Consider the following 21,035-nt stretch of genomic DNA (forward strand, 5'->3'; position numbering starts at 1 on the left):
ACTGCCTTCTTGCCTCCATCGTTTCAGATGAGAAATCAGCACTTAATCTTATGGAGTTTCCCTTGTATGTGATGGTTTTCTTTTCTCTTGCTGCTTTTAGAATTTTTTCTTTGTCTTGAGCATTGGATAATTTGATAAGTATATGTCTTGGGGTGGGCCTGTTGGGGTTTATGACCAGTGGGTGCGCTGTGCTTCTTGGATATGTACATCTGTCTCTTTCAGTAGATTTGGGAAGTTTTCATTCATTATTTCCTGCAACACTCCTTCTGACCCCTTTCCCTTCTCTTCTCCTTCTGGAACGCCTATAATACGTATGTTTGAGCGTTTTGCGTTATCATTCAGGTCCCTAAGTCCTATCTGGATTTTTTCTACCTTTTTATTGACCACTTCTACTATCTGTTTGATTTCCAATGCACTGTCTTCCACATCACTAATTCTCTGCTCTGCCTCTTCTAGTCTGCTGATATTTGCTGCAAGTGTATTTTTGATTTCTTGAATTGTGGTGTTCATTTCCATCATATCTGTTATTTTTTTGCGCATGTCTGCAATTTCCCCTCCAAGTGTTGTCTTCACGCTGTTAACCTCTTTCATTACTTCATCAAATTTGTCGGTGATAAATGTTCTGAGATCTTTCATTACTTGTGCGAAGTCCTGCCCCCCTTCCTGATTTTCAGTTTGTTGATTGGATTCAGCCATGTTTTCCTGATTACTGGTTTGGTTTGTAGATTTTTGTTGCTGTCTTGTCAACATTTTTTCTTGACGGGTTTAATCAGTTCCTTAGCTTCTTTGTCTAGTCTTGGAGATTAATTAGCTGTTGTTTTTGTGTAAGTGTTATATCTTCTCTTTGTCACTTTGTTCTTCTTATTCCAATTTCTTATTGCTAGTTAAGCTCACTTTAAAGGAAAGTATTAGTGCTGGGGAAAGTCAATTGTGTAAGGAAGGAAAAAGTGTGAGGTAGTATTGGTGATATATGTTTACAAAGCAACAATATGAGTTCTGGGAGGATGGAGGTTAGATCATGTAAATTGTGTAGAGTTATAGTAGTAGGAAAGTACCTATAATGAGGTAGACGACTGAATATGGGAGGAATGTGGTACGTACTAAGAGGCTATTGTTTTCGTGAGAGAGGGAAAGAGAAAAGAAAGGTAATAGTTTCAGGGACGAATACCAGATGGAAAACTAAACAAAGGTATTAGAAATTAAGAGTTAGACACTTTGTGGATCAAAGAAAGGGAGATGGAATATAGGAGAGATAGCAGATGGTGGAGGATATCAAGTTGTAGGGGAAAGGGGATAGTGTAGATAGGCTAAATCTATTCACAGAGAAATGAGGCACTGGAGGGTGAGGAAACCCAGCAAATGTGAGGTATTTCCTGTAGGACCTATTGTATTGTTAAGGTAAAATAGTATAAGAAGAATATTGGGGACAAGAAAGAGAGGATTGAAAAAAAGAAAAGAAAAGAAAAAAAGAACAACAAGAACAACAAGAACAACAAAAAATTAAAAAAACAAAAAACAAAAAACAAAAAACAAAAAAAAACAAAGAACAGAAACCCCGCCGCCAGGCTCGGCTGGGCTCAGCTGGGCTCCGGTCCCCCGCCCGCCGCCCGCCGCGGCTCGGCTGGGCTCGGCTGGGCTCGGGTCCCCCGCCTGCCGCCCGCCGCGGCTCGGCTGGGCTCGGCTTCCCCTCCCGCCGCGGCTCGGCTGGGCTCGGCTGGGCTCGGCTGGGCTCGGCTTTCCCGCCCGCCGCCCGGCGCGGCGCAGCGCGGCTCGGCTCTCCCGCTCGCCGCCCGGCGTGGCGCGGCTGGGCTCAGCCGAGCTCAGCTGGGCTCGGCCCCCCCGCCCGCCGCGGCTCAGCCGGGCTCGGCCGGACTCGGCTTCCCTGCCCACCGCCCGCCGCCGCGGCGCGGCTAGGCTGGCTGGGCTTGGCTCCTTCGCCCGCCGCCCGCCGTGGCACAGCGCGGCTTGGCTCTCCCGCCCGCCACCCGCCGCGGCGCGGCTAGGCTCGGCTGGGCTCGACTCCCTCGCCCGCTGCCCGGGCGGCTCAGCGCGGCTCGGCTCTCCCACCCGCCGCCCACCACGGCACAGCGCGGCTCGGCTCTCCCACCCGCCGCCCGCCGCGGCGCGGCTGGGCTCGGCTGGGCTCGGCTGGGCTCGGCCGGGCTCGGCTGGGCTCGGCTGGGCTCGGCTTCCCGGCCCGCCGCGGCTCGGCTGGGTTCGACTGGGCTCGGCTGGGCTCGGTTCCCCCACCCGCCGCCCGCCGCGGCGCAACGCTGCTCAGCTCGGCTCTCCCGCCTGCTGCCTGCCGTGGCGTGGCTCGTATCCCCCACCCGCTGCCCACCTCGGCCCAGCTAGGCTACCCTGGCCGCCGCCTGCCGGGGCTCCGCGCGGTGCTAGCTGCCTCGGCTCCGCCTACCCAAGGAGGGAGTCCTCCACACGTAGCTGGGATCTCCGTGTATATTTCACAGATGGATCCTCTCTGTTATCTTCCCTCCAAATCGATGTCCAGACACCTCCGGACCAGGAAAAATCCCGAAACAGCCGGTCCCAAAGAGTCTCCGACGCCTCCCAGCCGATTCCCCCCAGGAGCTAGTAACCGGGAAGTTCACTCAGCCGCCATCTTGCCTCCCCCTCCTGAAAAGTCCCAAATTATATCTTATAGACCAGTCCTTTCCATTACCTTCCCACCAAATCGATGTCCAGACACTTCCTACCCTGAAAAAATCCTGAAAAAGCCTGGTCCTGGAGAACCTCCAGCGGTGCCCAGCTGCCTCTTCCCAGGAGAGACGGCAAGGCAAGCTCACTCAGCCACCATCTTGCCGGAAGTCTCACTGTGAAATATTTGTAACAATTTACGTGCTACTACTACAGTCCATATCTTACATTTGGTGTTCCCCCCCACCCCCCCGCCTTTTTGAGGTCCTGGGGCTACGGATTGAACCTGAGACCTTGGCATGTGGGAAGCTGGCACTAACCACTGAGCCACATCGGCTTTCCTGAGTTGGATTTCTCATTTGCTTTGCTTGTTGTTTTTTTATTTTTTTCAGGAAGCACCGGAACCGAATCCCAGACCTCCCATGTGGGAAGCCAGTGACCAACCACTTTAGCCATATCTGCTCCCCCATTCTTTTTTTTTTTTTTTTGTTCGTAAACCATACAATTTATCTAAAGTGGGCAATCAACAGCATTTGGTGTAAACCACCGAGTTGTGCATTCATCATTTCAGTCAATATTAGAGCATTTTCATTACTCCAAAAAAAAGAACAAAAAATAAACAGCTATCATACCCATATTGTTAACACTACTAATTACAAATTCTATGATGTGCTTTCACTATTTCTATTCATTTCCAAACAACTTTTTACCAATTCTGCACAGATTAAATCTCAGCTTCCCATTCTCTAACCACATTCTTTTCTCTATTATAGCTATTAACATATTCTAGCTATTTAACTCCATGAGTTTGCTCATTATAATTAGTTCACAATAGCAAAATAAAACAATATTTGTCCTTTTGTTCCTGGCTTGTTTCACTCAACATAATGTCCTACAGGTTCATTCATGTTGTCATATATTTCACGACTTTATTTCTTCTTAGAGCTGCATAGTATTCCATCGTGTGTATATACCACAGTTTGTTTATCTATTTGTCAGTTGATGGAAACCTGGGTTGTTCCCATCTTTTGGCAATTATGAATAATGTTACAATGAATATCAGTGTGCAGATGTCTGTTTGTGTCACTGCTCTCAGTTCTTCTGGGTATAAGCCTAGTAGTGGTAATGATGGGTCAAATGGCAGGTCTATGACCAAATTCCTTAGGAACTGCCAAACAGACTTCCACGGTGGCTATACCATTCTACATTCCAACCAACAGTGAATAAGCATTCCTATCTCTCCACATCTTTTCCAACACTTGCAGTTTTCTGTTTTGTTAATAGTGGCCGTCTAGTAGGTATAAAATGGTATCTTATTGTAGCTTTAATTTGCATGTCCCTAACCACTGATGTTGAACATTTTTAATATGTTTTTTTGCCATTTCTTCTTTAGAAATGTCTATTCAAGTATTTCGTCCATTTCTTAACTGGGTCATTTGTCTTTTTATTGAGTTCTAAGATCTCTTTATATATCACAGATACTAGACTCTTGTGGGATGTGTGATTTCCAAATATTTTCTCCCACTGAAAAGGCTGCCTTTTTACCTTCTTTACAAAGTCCTTTGAGGTACAGAAGTGTTTAATTTTGAGGAGGTTCCATTTATCTATTTTTTATTTTATTGCTTGTGCTTTGGGAGTAAGGTTTAAGAGGCCCACCTACTACAAGATCTTGTAGATGTTTCCCTACATTATCTATGAGGAGCTTTACGGTCCTGGCTTTTATATTTAGCTCTTTGATGCATTGTGAGTTGATTCTTGTATAGGGAGTGAGAAAGGGGTCCTCTTTTATTCTTTCGGTTATGGATATCCAGTTCTCCCAGCACCATTTGTTGAAGAGACTGTTCTGTCTCAGTAAAGTGGACTTGGCAAGCTTATCAACAATCAGTTGACTATAGAGGTGTGGGTCTATTTCTGAACTTTCAATTTGATTCCATTAATAAATGTGTCTATCTTTATGCCTCTACCATGACATTTTGACCACTGTAGCTTTATAATACACATCAGGAGCAGAAAGTATGAGTCCTCTGACTTTGCTCTTCCTTTTAGGATGTCTTTGGCTATTCAGAACCCCTTTCCCTTCCAAATACATTTGGAAATTGACTTTTATATTTCTGTAAAGTAGGCTGTTGGAATTTTGATTGTTATTGCTTTGAATCTATAAATCAGTTTTGGTAAAATGGACATCGTCACAGGTAGCAGATTTGGCTCAATGGATAGAGCATCTGCCTACCACATGAGAGGTCCATGGTTCAAACCCAGGGCCTCCTTGACCCATGGTGAGCTGGCCCACATGCAGTGCTGATGTGTGCAAGGAGTGCCCTGCCACGCAGGGGTGTCCCCCGCATAGGGGAGCCCCACGTGCAAGGGGTGTGCCCCGTAAGGAGAGCCACCCAGTATGAAAGGAAGTCCAGCCTGCCCAGGAGTGGCACCGCACACACAGAGGGCTGACACAACAAGATGAAGCAACAAGAAGAGACACAGGTTCCCAGTGCCACTGACAAGAATATAAGCAGACACAGAAGAACACACAGTGAATGGACACAAAGAGCAGACAACTGGAGGTGGGGGAAGGGGGGAGAAATAAATAAAAAAATAAATCTTAAAAAAAATGGACATCTTCACAATGCTTAGTCTTTCAATCCATGAGCACTGAATGCCCTTCCATTTGTTTAGGTCTTCTTTGATTTCTTTTAGCAGTATTTTGTAGTTGTCTGAATACAGATCCTTTATTGCCTAGTTAAATTAATTCTTAGATATTTGAGTCTTTTTGTTGTTGTTGTGAATAGCACTTTTTTTCTTGATTTCTTCCTAGTAAATAATTACTAGTGTATAGAAGCACTACTGATTTTGATGTGTTGATCTTGTATCCTGCCATTTTACTGAACTCATTTTATTGAACTCTTTGGCAGTTTGATTATGAATTCCAAAAAAGATATTTGATTATGTTTGTAAACTGGTCTGTTCCTCTGGGTGTGATACCCTTTGATTATAGGGTATTCAGCATTCAGCTGAAATGCCTTTGAATAAATTTTGTTAAGATTAGGGCTTTGATTCGATTATATCATTAGGGAGTCCTCTCCCCTTTTGCGGGCTATATAAATGGACACTCAGTCAAGGAGAAACAGGGAAGCAGATACACGAGAAAAGAGAAAGAGCTCCATAGACATGGAGTAGGATCCTGCAGCCCCAGGAAGAGAGATGAGCCACTCGCCTGATAGTTTACAGCTGACCTTGTGAAGAGAACAGTGCAGCTGAGCCCGGAAAGAAACAAGCCCCAGAGGAAGAGTGACAAGCCCTGAACCAGCCTATAGATGAGATTGGAAGAAGCTGGGCCCACAGAGCCTTAAGAGGAAGAGGAAGGTTGAACCCTCGCAGACACACCCACCATCTCGCTTCAACATGTGGCAACAGACTTTGGGTGAGGAAGTACCTCTTATGGTACCTTGAGATGGACTCTTTAGGGTCTGGTAACTGTAAGCTTTTACCGCAAATAAATACCCTTTATAAAAGCCAACAAATTTCTGGCACTTTGCGTCAGCACCCCTTTGGCTGACTAATATAAGCTCTAATAGCTTTGTTGTAGATTTTTTGGGATTTTCTAAATATAGAAACATGTCATCTGCAAACAGTGAGAGTTTTAGTTCCTCTTTTCCAATTTGGATGCCTTTTATTTCTGTTTCTTGTCTAATTGCTCTAACTAGAAAATACAGCGCAGTGTTGAGTAGCAGTGGTGGCAGTGGGCATCCTTGCCTCGTTCCCGATCTTAGAGGGAAAGCTTGCAGCCTCTCCCCATTGAGTACGATGTTGGCAGCGGGATTTTCTTATATGCCTTTTATTATGTTGAGCAATTTCCCTTCAATGCCTATCTTTCGAAATGTTTTAATCAAGAAAGTGTGCTGGATTTTGTCAAATGCGTTTTCCACATCAATTGAGATGATCATGTATTTTATTTTCCTTCAATTTGTTAATATGGTGTATTACATTAATTGATTTTCTTTTGTTGAACTACCCTTGCATACCAGTAATAAAACCCATTTGATTATGGGTTTTATATGGTTTTGTTTTTATATGCTGATGGATTTAATTGGCAAGTATTTTGTTGGGGATTTTTGCTTCTATGTTCATTAAAGAGACTGGTCTGTAACTTTCTTTTCTTGTAGTATCTTTATCTGGCTTGGTATTAGGGTGATGTTGGCTTCATAAAATTTGCTGGGCAATTTTCCCCCTTTTCAATTTTTTGGAAGAGTTTAAACAGGATTGGTAGTAACCCTTCTTGAAATGTTTGGTAGAATTCATCCGTGAAGCCATCAGATGCCTGAGCTTTTCTTAGTTGGAAGATTTTTGATGAGTGATTCAGTCTCTATTTGTGATTGGTTTGTTGAGTTCCTTTATTTCTTATAGAGTCAGTGTGGGTTGTTTGTGCATTTCTAGGACTTTGTCCATTTTGTCTAGGTTGTCTAATTTGTTGGTATACAGTTTCTCATAATATCCTCTTTTGATCCTTTTTGTTTCTGTGGGGTCAGTTGAAATGTACCCCCTCTGATTCCTGATTTTATTTATTTGTATCTTCTCTCTTTCTTTGTTAGTTGACTTAGGGGTTTGTCAATTTTATTGCTCTTCTGAAAGAAACAGCTTTTAGTTTTGTTGATTTTCTTCGTATTTTTTGTTCTCAATTTCATTTATTTCTATTCCAGTCTTTGCTATTTATTTGTTTGCTTTGGGATTGGTTTGTTCTTTTTCTAATTCCTCTAGGTGTTCAGTAGGTCTTTGATTTTAGTTCTTTCTTCTTTTTTTATAGGGCTATAAATTTCCCTCTCAGCATTGCCTTCATGGGATCACATAAGTTTTCTTTTTTGTTTTTGTTTTTTCAGGAGGCACTGGGGATTGAACCCAGGACCTTGAACATAAGAAGCAGGTGCTTAAACACAGAGCTACATCTGCTCCCCAATGAGAGTTTTTTCATTTTTGTTTTTGGTTTTAGGACATACTGGGGATCGAAGCCAGGATCTCTACATGGGAAGTGGCACTCATCCACTTGAGCTACATCCCCTTTCCCAAAAGTTTTTTTTTTTTTTTTTTAAAGATTTATTTTTATTTATTTAATTCCCCTCCCCTCCCCCGGTTGTCTGTTTTCTGTGTCTCTTTGCTGCGTCTTGTTTCTTTGTCCGCCTCTGTTGTCGTCAGCGGCACGGGAAGTGTGGGCGGCCCATTCCTCGGCAGGCTGCTCCCTCCTTTGCGCTGGGCGGCTCTCCTTATGGGTGCACTCCTTGCGCGTGGGGCTCCCCCACGTGGGGGACACCCTGCGTGGCATGGCACTCCTTGCGCGCATCAGCACTGCGCATGGGCCAGCTCCACACGGGTCAAGGAGGCCCGGGGCTTGAACCGCGGGCCTCCCATGTGGTAGACGGACGCCCCAACCACTGGGCCAAAGTCCGTTTCCCTTTTTTTCTTTTCTTTTTAAAAACCTTTTTATTTTGAAATACTTTCAAACTTAAACCTTAAGTGTGGTTATCAAGTTCAAGAAATTTAATATGATAAAAAACTTATAGTCTAAGTGCCATTTTTTCCCTATTTTCCCTTGATATCCTTTTTTTAAGAAATCAATTTTACTGATACATGTTAATAAAGCATACAATTCATCCAAAGTGTACAAAAAACGGTATTTGGTATAACCACATAGTTGTGCGTTAATCACTTCAATCATTATTAGAGCATTTCATTATTTCAATAATAATAATAAACAAAAACCAGACAAATAGAAAATTCTTCACATCTCAATCTGTTTCCCCTGCTGTACATAGTTGCTATTTCTGGCTATTCTTTTTTTTTAAGATTTATTTTTATTTATCTCCCCCCTTTCCCCTCCACTCGCCCTGATGTTTTTGCTGTGTGTTGTCTTCTCTTCTCATTTTCTCTCCTTTAGGATTCACCGGGATTTGATCCTGGAGACCCCTGATGTGGAGTTTCCCTGTCAATTACACCACCTCAGTTCCTGGTCTCTGCTGCACTTCACCTTGACTTTTCCCCTTGTTTCTTTTTTTTTTAAGATTTATTTTTTATTTATTTCTCTCCCCTTCTCAGCACCCCTTCCCCAATTGTCTGCTCTCTGTGTCCATTTGCTGTGTGTTCTTCTGTGTCCACTTATATTCTGTCAGTGGCACTGGGAATCTGTCTCTTCTTGTTGCGTCATCTTGCTGCGTCAGCTCTCCATATGTGTGGTGCCACTCCTGGGCAGGCTGGACTTCCTTTCGTGCTAGGCGATTCTCCTTATGGGGTGCACTCCTGGTGCGTGGGGCTCCCCTACATGGGGGACACCCCTGCATGGCACGGCACTCCTTGTGCGCATCAGCACTACACGTAGGCCAGCTCATCACATGGGTCAGGAGGCCCTGGGTTTGAACCGCGGCCCTCCCATGTGATAGGCGGATGCTCCGTCTGTTGAGCCAAATCCAATTCCCTCCCTTGCCTCTCTTTTGATGTATTATCATCTTGCTGCATGACTCACTTGCACAGGCACCGGCTCACCATGCGGGCACTTGTGCTTACCCTGCGGGCACTCGTGTGGGCACCGGCTCACCATGTGGGCACCCTTTTTCTTATTTTTTTTTAAAGATTTTAAAAATTTATTTCTCTCCCCTTCCCACACCATTGTCTGCTCTCTTGTCCATCTGCTGTGTGTGTTCTTCTGTGTCTGCTTGCATTCTTGTCAGGCGGCACCAGGAATCTGTGTCTCTTTTTGTTGCATCATTTTGCTGTGTCAGTGCTCCATGTGTGTGGCACCACTCCTGGGTGGGCTGTGCTTTTTTCGCCTGAGGTAGCTCTCTTTGTGGGGCACACTCCTTGCATGTGGGGCACCCCTACACAGGGGGAACCACTGCATGGCATGGCACTCCTTGCGCGTGGCAGCACTGCACATAGGCCAGCTCACCACATGGGCCAGGAGGCCCTGGGTATCGAACCCTGGACCTTCCATATGGTAGGTGGACTTCTACCAGTTGAGCCACATCCGCTTCCCTCTCTTCTTCTTTGTCACCAGGAGGCCCCAGGGGATGAAACTGGGTCCTCCCATATGGTGGGCAGAAGCTCTATTACTTGAGCCACATCTGCTTTTCTGGCTATTCTTTCACAATTATTTATTTATTTATTAAGCAGTTTTATTGAGATATATTCACATACCATATGATCTATCTGATGTGTATAATGAATAGCTTTTAGTATAATCACAATTCTGTGCATGCATCATCACACACACAAAAATTATGTCATTACTCCAAAAAAGAAAAACTCCATACCCCTTAGCATGCCTTTCCTAGCCCTTTATAACCACTAATCAAATTTCATTTTTATAAATTGATTTATATTTACATTTTATATAAATGGAATCATACAATGTTACACAATATATTTAGTTCATAGTAACACAATCATACAGTATTTATCCTTTTGTGTCTGGCTTGCTTCACTCAACATAATGTCCTCCAAGTTCATCCATGTTATCATATGCTTTATGACTTCATTTCTTGTTCTTTTTTAAAGATTTATTTATATTTATTTATTTATTTCTCCCCTCTTGTTTTGCATTCACTATCTGCTCATCTTCTCTTTTTAGGAGGCACTGGGAACCAAACCCAGGGCCTCCTATGTGGGAGGGAGGCACCCAATTTCATGAACTATCTCCACTCCCTGTTTGTTGCGTCTCTCATTGTGTTTCTTCACTGCATCTCTTGGTTGCGTCATCTCACTGTGTCATCTTGTTGCATCAGCTCACTGCGCCAGCTCATCACATCAGCTCTTGTCTTGCTTGTCTTCTTTAGGAGGTACTGGGAACTGAACCAGGACCTCCCATGTGGTAGACTGGAGTCCAGCTTCTTCAGCCACATCTGCTTCCCTAAAAATTTTTTTTACCTTTTTTGTGAGATACTGGTGATTGAACTAGGGATCTTGTTCATTGGAAATAGGTGCTCAAACCATTGAGCTACATCCAACCCTGACTTCATTTCTTCTTACAGCTGCATAATATTCCATTGTGTGACTACACCACAGTTTACCCATTCATTGGTTGATGGATGCCTGGGTGGTTTCCAACTTTTGGCAATTGTGAATAATGCTGTCACTCTCTCAATTCTTTGTAATCTCTGCAGTAGTGGTACTGCAGGGTCACATGACAAATCTATATTTAACTTCTTTAGGAACTGCCAAAAAGTCCTGCACAGTTATTGTACCATTCTGCATTCCCAACAACAGGTGAATAAGTGTGGCTGTCTCTCCACATCTTTTTCCAACACGTGTAGTTCTCTGTCTTTTTAATAGTGGCCATTCTGATAGGTGTGAAAAGAAATCTCATTGTAGTTTTGATCTGCATTTCCCTAATCATTAGTGATGCTGAACATTTTTTCATGTGTTTTTTTGTCATTTATGTTTTTTCTTTGGACAAATGTCTATTCAAGTATATTGCCCATTTTTAAATCAGGTTGTCTTTTTATTATTGAGTTGTAACATTTCTTTATACAGTGTGGATATTAAACCCTTATTAGACATGTGTTTTCCAAATATTTTCTCCCATTGAGTTGGCTGCCTTTTCACCCTTTTGACAAAGTCTTATAAGGTGAAGAAGTGTTTAATTTTGAGGAGGTCCCATTTATCTATTTTTTCTTTTGTCGCTTGTGTTTTGGGTGTAAGGTCCAAGAAACCACCACCTATCACAAGGTCTTTAAGATGTTTCCCTACATTTTCTTCTAGCAGTTCTATAGTCCTAGTTTTCATATTTAGGTCTTTGATCCATTTTGAGTTGCTTGTGGTATAGGGAGTGAGATAGGGGTCCTCTTTCATTCTTTTATTATAGATATCCTGTTCTTCCAGCACCATTTGTCCTGTTAATATGGACTTGGTAGGTTTGTCAAAAGCCAGTTGAACGTAGAGGTGAGGGTTTATTTCTGTATTCTCAATTCTATTCCATTGATTGATGTATCTGTTTTTATGCCAGTACCATGCTGTTTTGGCCACTCTAGCTTTGTAATATATGTTTCAAGGTCAGGCAGTGAAATTCCTCCTATGTTGCTCTTCTTTTTTAGAATGCTTTTGGCTATTCAGTTGTACTTTTCCTTCCAAACGAACTTGGTAATTGCTTTTTCTATTTCTGTAAAGTAGGCTGTTGGACATTTGATTGCTCTTGCATTGAATCTATAAATTAGTTTGGGTAGGACTGACATTGTCATGATATTTAGTCTTCCAATCCATGAACATGCAATGTCTTTCCATTTGTTTAGATCTTCACTGATTTCTTGTAGCATTGTTTTGTAGTTTTCTGCATAAAGTACTCTACTTCTTTGGTTAAATTGATTCCTAGGTATTTGAATCTATTGTTGTTATTGCAAATGCAATTCCTCCCCCTGATTTCCTTTTCAGATGTTCAATACTAGTGTAAAAAACATCACTGATTTTTGTGTGTTGATCTTGTATCCTCCCACTTTCCTGAACTCATTTATTAGCTGAAGTAGCTTTTGTCTTAGATATTTCAGAATTTTCTAAATATAGGATTATGTTACCCACAAAGAGTTTTACTTTCCCTTTTCCTGTTTGGATGCCTTTGTTTTTTTCTTGCCAAATTGCTCTAGCTAGAACTTCTAATAAAATGTTGAATAACAATGGTGACAGTGGGCATCCTTGTCTTGTTCCTGATCTTTGAGGCAAAGCTTTCAACCTTTCCCCATTGAGTACAATGTTGGCTGTGGGTTTTTTTATATATGCCTTTTATCATATTGAGGAAAATTTCCTTCTAGTCCTATCTTTCAAAGTGTTTTTATCAAGAAAGGATACTGGATTTTGTTGAATGCTTTTTCTGCATTGGTTGAGATGATCTTATGTTTTTTTTTTTCCCTTCAATTTGTTAATGTGGTGTATTACATTGATTTTCTTATGTTGAACCAGGCTTGCATACCAGGACTAAATCCCCCTTGGCCATGACATATAAGTCTTTTGATATGCTGTTGAATTCAATTTGCAAGTATTTTGTTGAGAATTTTTGCATCAATGTTCATCAGAGAGATTGGTCTGTAATTTTCTTTTTTTGTAGTGTCATGTCATCTGGCTTTGGTATTTGGGTGATGTTGACTTTCTAGAAGGTATTATATAATTTTACCTTCTCTTCAATTTTTTTTGGAAGGGTTTAAACAGGATTGGTGTTAATTCTTTTGGAAATGCTTGGTAGAATTCACCTGTCATGCTGTCCGATCCTGTACTTTTCTTTTTGGGGGAGATTTTTGATGTCAGATTCAATCTCCTTAAATGTGAATGGTTTGTTATGTTCTTCATTTCTTTTCTTTTTAAAAATTTAAATATTTATTTTTTATCCCCCCTTTGCGGCTTGCTTGCTGTCTGCTTTCTGTGTGTCTGTATTTTATTTTTATTTAACTTCCCCCACCCCCCCCGTGGCTTCCTTGTTGTCTGCTTTCTGTGTCCATTCACTGTGTGCTCTTCTGTTTTTTACTTGTGTCCCCTTATTTTTTTGTCACCTTGCTGAGTTGGCTCTCCGCAGTGCTCGCGGGCCAGGTGGCATGCTGTAGCGCATGTGGGCTGGGCGGCACTCTGCGGTACTTGTGGGCCAGCGGCTCTCTGCGGCGTGTGGGTGAGCCTGCCCTCACAAGGAGGCCCTGGGATGTGAACCAAGGGCCTCCCATATGGTAGATGGGAGCCTAACTGATTGAGCCACAGCCGCTTCCCTCTTGATTTCTTGTAGCACCTGTGTAGGCTGTTTGTGCATTTCTAGGAATTTGTCCATTTCATGTAGGTTGCTAGCTTGTTGGCATATAGTTCCTTATAATATCCTCTTTTTTAAATTAAAATTTATTTATTTATTTACTTCTGCCCCCCCTCATTGTTTGCACTCACTACTGGCTCTCTGTGTCCACTCATTGTGTGCTCATCTTCTTTGATGAGCTGGCCCACGCGCAGTGCTGATGCATGCAGGGAATGCCATGCCATGCAGAAGTGTCCCCTGTGTAGGGAAACCCCATGTGCAAGGAGTGTGCCCCGTAAGGAAAGCCACCCCTGCGGAAAAAATGCAGCCTGCCCAGGAGTGGTGCCACAGACACGAAGAGCTCATGCAGCAAGATGATGCAACAAAAAGAGACACAGATTCCAGGTGCCACTGACAAGAATACAAGTGGACACAAGAACACACAGCAAATGAACACAGAGCAGACAACTGGGCGGGGGGGGGGGGGGTGAGGGAGAGAGAAAAAAAGTATAATAAATCTTTAAAAAATGTAATTAAAAATATTTCTTCTTGTGTCTGTTTGGTAAGTTATATTTTTCTAGGAAACTATCCATTTCAAATTCACTGGCATTAAGTATTTCAGAGTTATTATCGCCTTTTAAAAAAAAAGTTTATTTTGTATATTTAATAGCTAAAAATACAATTAAAAACTAAAAAGAAAACAGTTGAATAAAAACATACATTTTTCAATTAAATGTACTGATACAAATAAGTTTTTGTTTGAATCATACAACATGTTACACAATATATTTGGTTCATAGTAACACAATCATACAGTATTCGTCCTTTTGTGTCTTGCTTGCTTCGCTCAACATAATGTCCTCCAGGTTCATCCATGCTGTCATAAGCTTTATGACCTCATTTTATTATTACTTTTTAAGTTGCTATTTTAGCTGTTATTTGCATTTCAAAATTCCTAATATTCATTTTGCTGTTTTTCCCCCCCCCTCTGGGTTTTCATTCCATTGCTCTTTTTCCAAGCCAATTAATTGCCAGCTTACCTTCTCTAAACAAGTAGGGAAGTTCGTAAGAAGTTTGTATGTTGTCCTTTAACTGTGTCCTACAAGTTTTAATATGTAGTATTTTAAACATTTTTCTAAGCATTTTCAAATTTCCATCATGTTTTTCTATACAACCTATGAGTTATTTAAATGTTTTAAAATGCCCATCTTTTCCAAACTTATCTTTTTTTGTGAATGACTGCCATCTCAATTCTTGATTCACTTGATTGTACTTAAATGGTCCAGGTTCTGGCTTACTTCCCTTACCTCATCTTTCTTCACTCCATGTTCACATTGGATACTCTCCTGAGCTCTCTGAATGCAACATGCTCTTCCAGCTTCTGGACTTTAGTGCACTACTCTCTGCCTGGACACTCCCCATCCCCTTTACTAATTCCTACTCAATTATCAGGTCTCAGTTTTTCAAAAAAATAAAAAGAGAAATGATTTCCTTGGGAAGCCTCCCCTCAACTCCCAAGTCTGGATTAGATGGCCTGTTTTCCTCAATGCTCCCACAGCATCCTCTACTTACCCCTACTGCTTCTTTTCTTCTGCCTTCCTCACTGGAATGGCAACTCCTTGAAGACCTCACTCCGTGCCTGGCACATAGCAGCTGATCAGTAAAAATTTATAGAATGACTAGTGACTCATAAACTTTCATTTGCTGCTAAAAACTCCCCATAAGCTGGCGTCACAGAGAACAACTCAGCAGTACTGCTCCTTTCTGCCTCCCAATTATATTCACACCCACAGTGTATCTGCATGGTTATGCTCCATCTCTGAGCTCCGTGCCACCCAGGCCCCTGGGAAGGGCTCTTCTCAGGGCTAGGGCTGGGATATCCTTTCTCCAGGCCATCAAGTCCCTGCACTGAACCTTCTTGCCAGCAGGTGGCAGCTGAAGCCTGAAAACTGGCAACTGCTGGCAGCAGTCTGACTGGCAGCAGTGGCTGCTTGGATCTGTTCTTGGGTGCTTCGAGTTGTGGTTTTGGTTTTAGTGTTTAGGCTCCACCTAGACCTAAAACTAGAGGGAGCTCTAAAAGCTATTGAAACAAAGATTTTTAAAGGTTGTGCACATTCTTAAGCTCCCTTTTCCCTAATAACTCCCTGCTGGAGGAAGCTGAGCAAACCTAGCAGTCTGGGTCCCTTCTGAATTGCGTTCACTCCTCCTTTGGTTTCCTTTGGGTTTTTAGAATGCAGAATCTGGAGGAAAAAAAGATAGTGGAAGTGGTGTGGTGGTGAGGAAGGGCTAACAGTCTAAGAGCTAGAACTGGAGAAGAGTTTTATTTATTATTTATTTTTTAAGAAGTAGAGACCTGCTTTCGGTGAGAAGAATTTATTGAGGCATTGCTACTATCACTTTTACAGTGTTTAAGAGTTATTTCTAAATTGGTTTTTGGTGGTAGACTGTTTCTTTCATCATGTCACTGCTTTGGGTGGAACTCTGTGGATTACAATCTCACAGAATCACATGAAATTACAGTAGTTGTGTAGGGGTGGGCAGCTTGTCCTGTGGGGGCAGAGGAGGGGCCACTGATCTTGTCTGGGAGAGGATCAGGGAGGCTTCCTGCGGTAAGGAGGACATTTTAAGTTGAGTTGCCAAGAAGGAAGAAAAGGTTTTTCTATCTAGGTAGAAGAAACAATTTGAATAAAAGGTAGAGAAGCACAAATTAGTTTTGTTACTAAAGGCTTCCCAGCCCACCCCATAAATTCTGCATACTACAATCCCAGTTGGTCTTGGTCTCCTCCCTCGCAGGCCCGTGGCCTCTTTTGGGTGACTTGACTTGGACATCTCACTTGTCATGTTTACCCTGTTTGGCCAAAGTTGTGGCCAGCCCAGCTTGAGCACTCGGACCTCTTGTGACTCCTCAGGCATTCCTAGGAGCTACTTGAGTCCAGTTGGAATTCCATGTAGCTGTGATAGGTGCTCCTGGCCCTGGATTTCAACCCTGCCATGCTCTGACTTTAAGCATCCAGTAAACCTGAGCCAACCGGCCGATCTCTTCTTGTAGGGAAATGAGTGTTTCACAAAGGCTATGAATGGAGCTTCTCTTTTAGATTGGAGAAAGGAGAAAGATTGATGGCGTTATTTTGAGATTCTGGGAAAAAATTAAGAAAAGCTCACAATTTGCTGATGACTCTGGCCTGGGGCAATAAGCAAGACAAAGCCTATACTTGGATACTAGGGACACCCCAAGAGAGGAAAGGGTGGAAGATAAATGAGGTAGGTGAGTGGCAAACTCCTTTGGGAGGAAATCTAATCTGCTCCTAGAAAGGACATTGGAAGTGAGGCTCTTAAATTGCCCTGGAGGAAATGCTGGGGTTGGTCCGGTCCTCGTGGAGCCCAGGTCCAGGTGCGGGACTCTGCTCTGCTCTGGTTGACAAGCACTTCCTACCAACACTCAGAGTCAGTGACCCCGCAGGAAGCACTGGGCTTTTGGTGCAGTGGTTCTATTACATCAGACTTGGGACACTGCCAGGCCAGGGGCAGTCACCTGGGGCTTCTGGAGGCTGTAGGAATCCTGCAAGAGAGCTGAAGCAGGGTCTTTTGAACTTGGAAGAAACTTTAGAGTCCATTAAGTTCAACCTTATCTATCATTTTGCAGAAGAGGAAGCTGAGGCCCTCAAGGGGAAATGATTTGCTCAGGCCACAGTGCATTAGCGGCAGAGTTGTAACTGGAACTTGGGTCCATTGTACATTGCCTGTTAGGGATTTTAAAATTCAGGTCCACCATACCAGAGGATTCCTCGCATACCTCACCCCATCATAGTTGCTTATCGTGAGACTTGAGTAATCAATGACTGTGTGACTTGTCTCAGAATGAGACGCTAACCAAGCTGTGCTGGGACAATGCCACCAGCAAACTCCAAATGCCCTTGCTTTTCATTTGTGCCTAAAACTGTCTTTCATCAGGAGGAACCAGATTCTTGTAGGAAGAAAACAGGTCTGCTGCTGGCAGGATCTCAAACCCAGTGTAGAAGTAGAATGAAAAGAGCCCCAGAGGGTCCTAAAATAAAAGAGACAGGAGCCTTTGGGGGATTTATTGCAAACTAGTCTAATTAAAGTGATATTTTACAAGTGTTTAAGACAGAGGGCAGACAGGCTCTGAGTTAGGCCTCGGCTTCAGAGGCTCACTCCGGGAGGGGAAATGGCACTTGCAGGGAACATGAACTCAATCACTGCTGCTCCTTAAACACAGTCATGGAGGAATCTTCTCAGGGAGCCTGAGAGGAATAGAAGGGAGCGGAAAAAGCCACGAAGTGACTGCTTAAATCCCAAATCTTGCTCAGTTCCCACTGTGTGCATCATCTTCCTGGAGCAGGGACAGAGATCCCTCCTCTGGCCCAGCTTCCTGCCAGCCTGGGTCATTCTCATTCTCATTCTCATTCATCATAGACTTCCTTTTGCCTGCCAGAGGTTTTCCCAACTTGCAGCTCAAAAACACTAGCAGGAGGGAAAAGCAAAGAATGTTTTTGTAATGCTGTTGAGGGTGCCAAAGGCCTGAGGTTTTAGGGCTTGCTCGTGTTTTTGAGAACCTAAGGGAATGATCATTGCACAGACTCAGAGCCTAGCAGAACAGTGGCAGGGGGAAGGAAGGAGAGGGGAGCTGGTAGAATCCTGAGGTCATTTCCAGAAGGAAGGGAACACTACTTCCAGAAGTGTGCCTAGGCACTGCTCGAGGGGGTCCAGGGCGCTTGGGATGGAGGCAGTGGCCTTCTCTTGCCACTCTGTTACTGTTTGGGCAAAGCAAAGTCCCAGGCGGTTTCCTGTGCACATTTCCACATGGCCTGCATGAGGCGGGTGAAGCCCATGTCTTTGGGCTTTTCCAGGCCTCTCATAAGACGTTGCTTCATGATGGAAACAAACTCTTTATTGCTGAGCTCCCCATTGCCTACAGGAAGAGGCAAACAACAGGGATTAGTGAAAGCCTTGGAACGAAGCCACAGAGAAAATCCTATTGTTCACACAATGTGGGTTCCCAAGTCTAGTGCTTCTCTCATAGCCCATTCAATTCTTTTGGCTAAAAATGAACGGGTTTGGCCCTTCCTTGATGTTTCTGCCTGCAATTCAGTGATAGTGAAGTATGTGTGACAAAAGTTGAATGAGAATAAACTATATGCCAGGTCCTGTACTAGGATCTGGGAATAGAGATAAACAAGACTTTGTCTGTGACCTTGAAATACTCTCAGGTTTGTGGGAGAGAAATTATTTCAAGAGTGTGTCACATGCTCTAATGGGGTAAACCGGATGCTATGCGGACATAGATGAAGAATATCTAACCCAGGCTGGGCGTGGTATCAGCACAGATCAGGAAAGGCTTCCTAGGGGTGACTCTGAGTGGAGTCCCAAAGGATGAGAAGGAATTGGCTGAGTAAAAAGGAGTGGGATGGGGAAGGTATCCCAGGTAGTGGCAGCAGCACAGGCATGAAGCAGCCTGACTGTCGGAAACTACCAGTACTTATGTATTGTTGTTAGACTTACAGGGTGGGGGCATGGCAAGTAACCTACAGAGGCTGGCAGGACACAGTTCTTGAATTCCCAGGTAAGGGTTTGTATTTCATCTTCCAGGCACTGGAGTACCAGGAAAGGAAAGAAGCATGAGAGTATGATGTCATCAGATTTCCATTTTGGATGGATTTCTCTGGCCACATATGTGACGCTGGATCAGAGGGTGGCACAACTGGAATATGGGAGCCAGTTAGGAGGCTGAAGCGATAATCCAGGTCAAGAGGTGATGAGGGATTTTCATGGTGAAAACCAAAATAAAAATCTGGCTCCTGGTTAACCCAATTTTCCAGTGCCTGACATTCTACCCTTTTCAGTGGCAAACGCTTAGGACTAGAGAAGACCTTGGAGAGCATCTGGTTTAACCAGAGGTCACCTCACAGGTAAACATTCCATCATCAGAGGAACAGTCTTGCCCTTTGACCAGAAGGGCCGGGAATAAATGCCTCCTGAAGAAAAGAAAGGCGGTCATCATCAGTGGTGATTGGGCAACTGAAATCCAAGAAACGGATCTCTACTAATGAGCAGTCTGGCAAGAGAGTGGAAAGAGGGAATGAATGGTTTACTTCTGTAGAGATTACCTAAAAATCTAAAGGGGCCCATGTTTTCTGGCTGAAGAGAGCATGGCTCAGAGTCAGGATACCTCATGTAAAATAGAGTACCCTTGGTTTCTTTACATAAAGCACAAAAACAGGTAAAACTAACCTATGGTGTTGTAAGTCAGGAAAGTGGGTACCCTTTGGGAAGCAGCTATGGAAGGCAGCTTTACAGTCCTGGTAATGTGATGTTTGTAGATAATGCTAGTTACACAGGTGTGTTCAGTTTTTTAAAATCCATCAAACTGTACACTTATGATAATTATACTTTTATATAAGCATATTATATTTCAATATAAAAAGTTAGAAATTAGCCTTGCTTGCCTGAAAAAATAATTAATAAAATAGATGATCAAGAACGTAATTAAGGGGCATATGTGAATCCCCTATTTTTTTAATGTAACATTTTATGTAATCTATGTATCTTTTAAAAATAAATAAAAATATATTTTTTAAAAAAGAATGTAATTAAGAGAACAGAAAGATCTAAACAAAATTCCTATACTTTGTATAAAAAGAAGCTTGAAATAGAAAAAAAAATTTATTCAGACGACTATGGGCTTTGCTTCCTGTTTCCCTAAGGCAAGAGCTAGCCACTCTGAATGGATTATGTTAGCTATGAAATGGGTATGTGATCTGAATGTCATTGGGTGCATGTGTGATCTGTGAGGACAACTCTACAATTCTATGATGGACAAGTCTGTATGAAAATCAGAATTCTCTGTTCTCTGACATTTTGACCTAAGATCTTGTACTTGTAGAAATAACAATTTTTTTAATGTAATGTATTTCCTTTTTTCTCTAGATTAAGGAAATAAGTCTGAGAGACTTAAATGATTTTCCTCAGGTGATTAAGCAGATATTGATGGGCCTCCTTCTAAAAGGCTGGAGAATGAAACATTTCCCAGGACTTAATAGGAGAGAGAAACTGAGAGGCTGCTGCCTTTATCACATATTCATTTTACAGGTCAGCTCTCAGATGTTACTTCAATGTAGGCTCAGCTTCACAAATTGTAAAAATGATTTGAAAAAAAAAATTCAAACCACCTAGAAGTGATTAAATAAAAAACAAAATCTGGGAAAAGTTAAAACCTCCACAGCAGTGGTGTCCATTAGAATTCTTTGTGATGATGGAAATGGCCTATTTCTATGCTCTCCAATACAGCAGCCACTAGCCACTACTGAACACATGAAATGTGGAAAGAAAGACTGAGGAACTGAGTTTTTAATTTCGTATTTAATTTAAACAGTTTAAACGTAAATAGCCATATGTGACTAATGGCATGTATTGGACAGGGAAGCTGAAGAGAATAACCTGATCTGAGAATGAGGGCACCTTGGTTTGTGGGTGTAGGCTGGAGATTTAGAGAACTTAAATTCAACAAGCATGAACGGACACCTGTTATGTGCGATGTTCTACTCAAGGTCCTAGGTGGGGTCCAAAGATGAATGGGACTTGTGACTACCCTTAAAAAGCTCACAGTTTAGGAAGGTAGTTAAGTTAC

The 21,035-nt window shown here is 42.8% G+C and overlaps 1 protein-coding gene across 1 annotated transcript in view; it reads right to left on the bottom strand.

The window, feature by feature from the left end:
- Positions 1-14,022: 14,022 nt before the first annotated feature.
- The window catches only part of MICU1 (mitochondrial calcium uptake 1), a 257,726-nt gene continuing 250,713 nt past the window's right edge, over positions 14,023-21,035 (bottom strand). The window contains exon 12 of the mRNA XM_058299000.1: positions 14,023-18,320. Within this exon, the coding sequence (XP_058154983.1) occupies positions 18,160-18,320 (161 nt within the window). The 3' untranslated portion in view covers positions 14,023-18,159. The remainder of the gene's footprint in view (positions 18,321-21,035) is intronic.

The sequence above is a fragment of the Dasypus novemcinctus genome, chromosome 6 (assembly GCF_030445035.2).
Source record: "Dasypus novemcinctus isolate mDasNov1 chromosome 6, mDasNov1.1.hap2, whole genome shotgun sequence".
Lineage (NCBI taxonomy): Eukaryota > Metazoa > Chordata > Mammalia > Cingulata > Dasypodidae > Dasypus > Dasypus novemcinctus.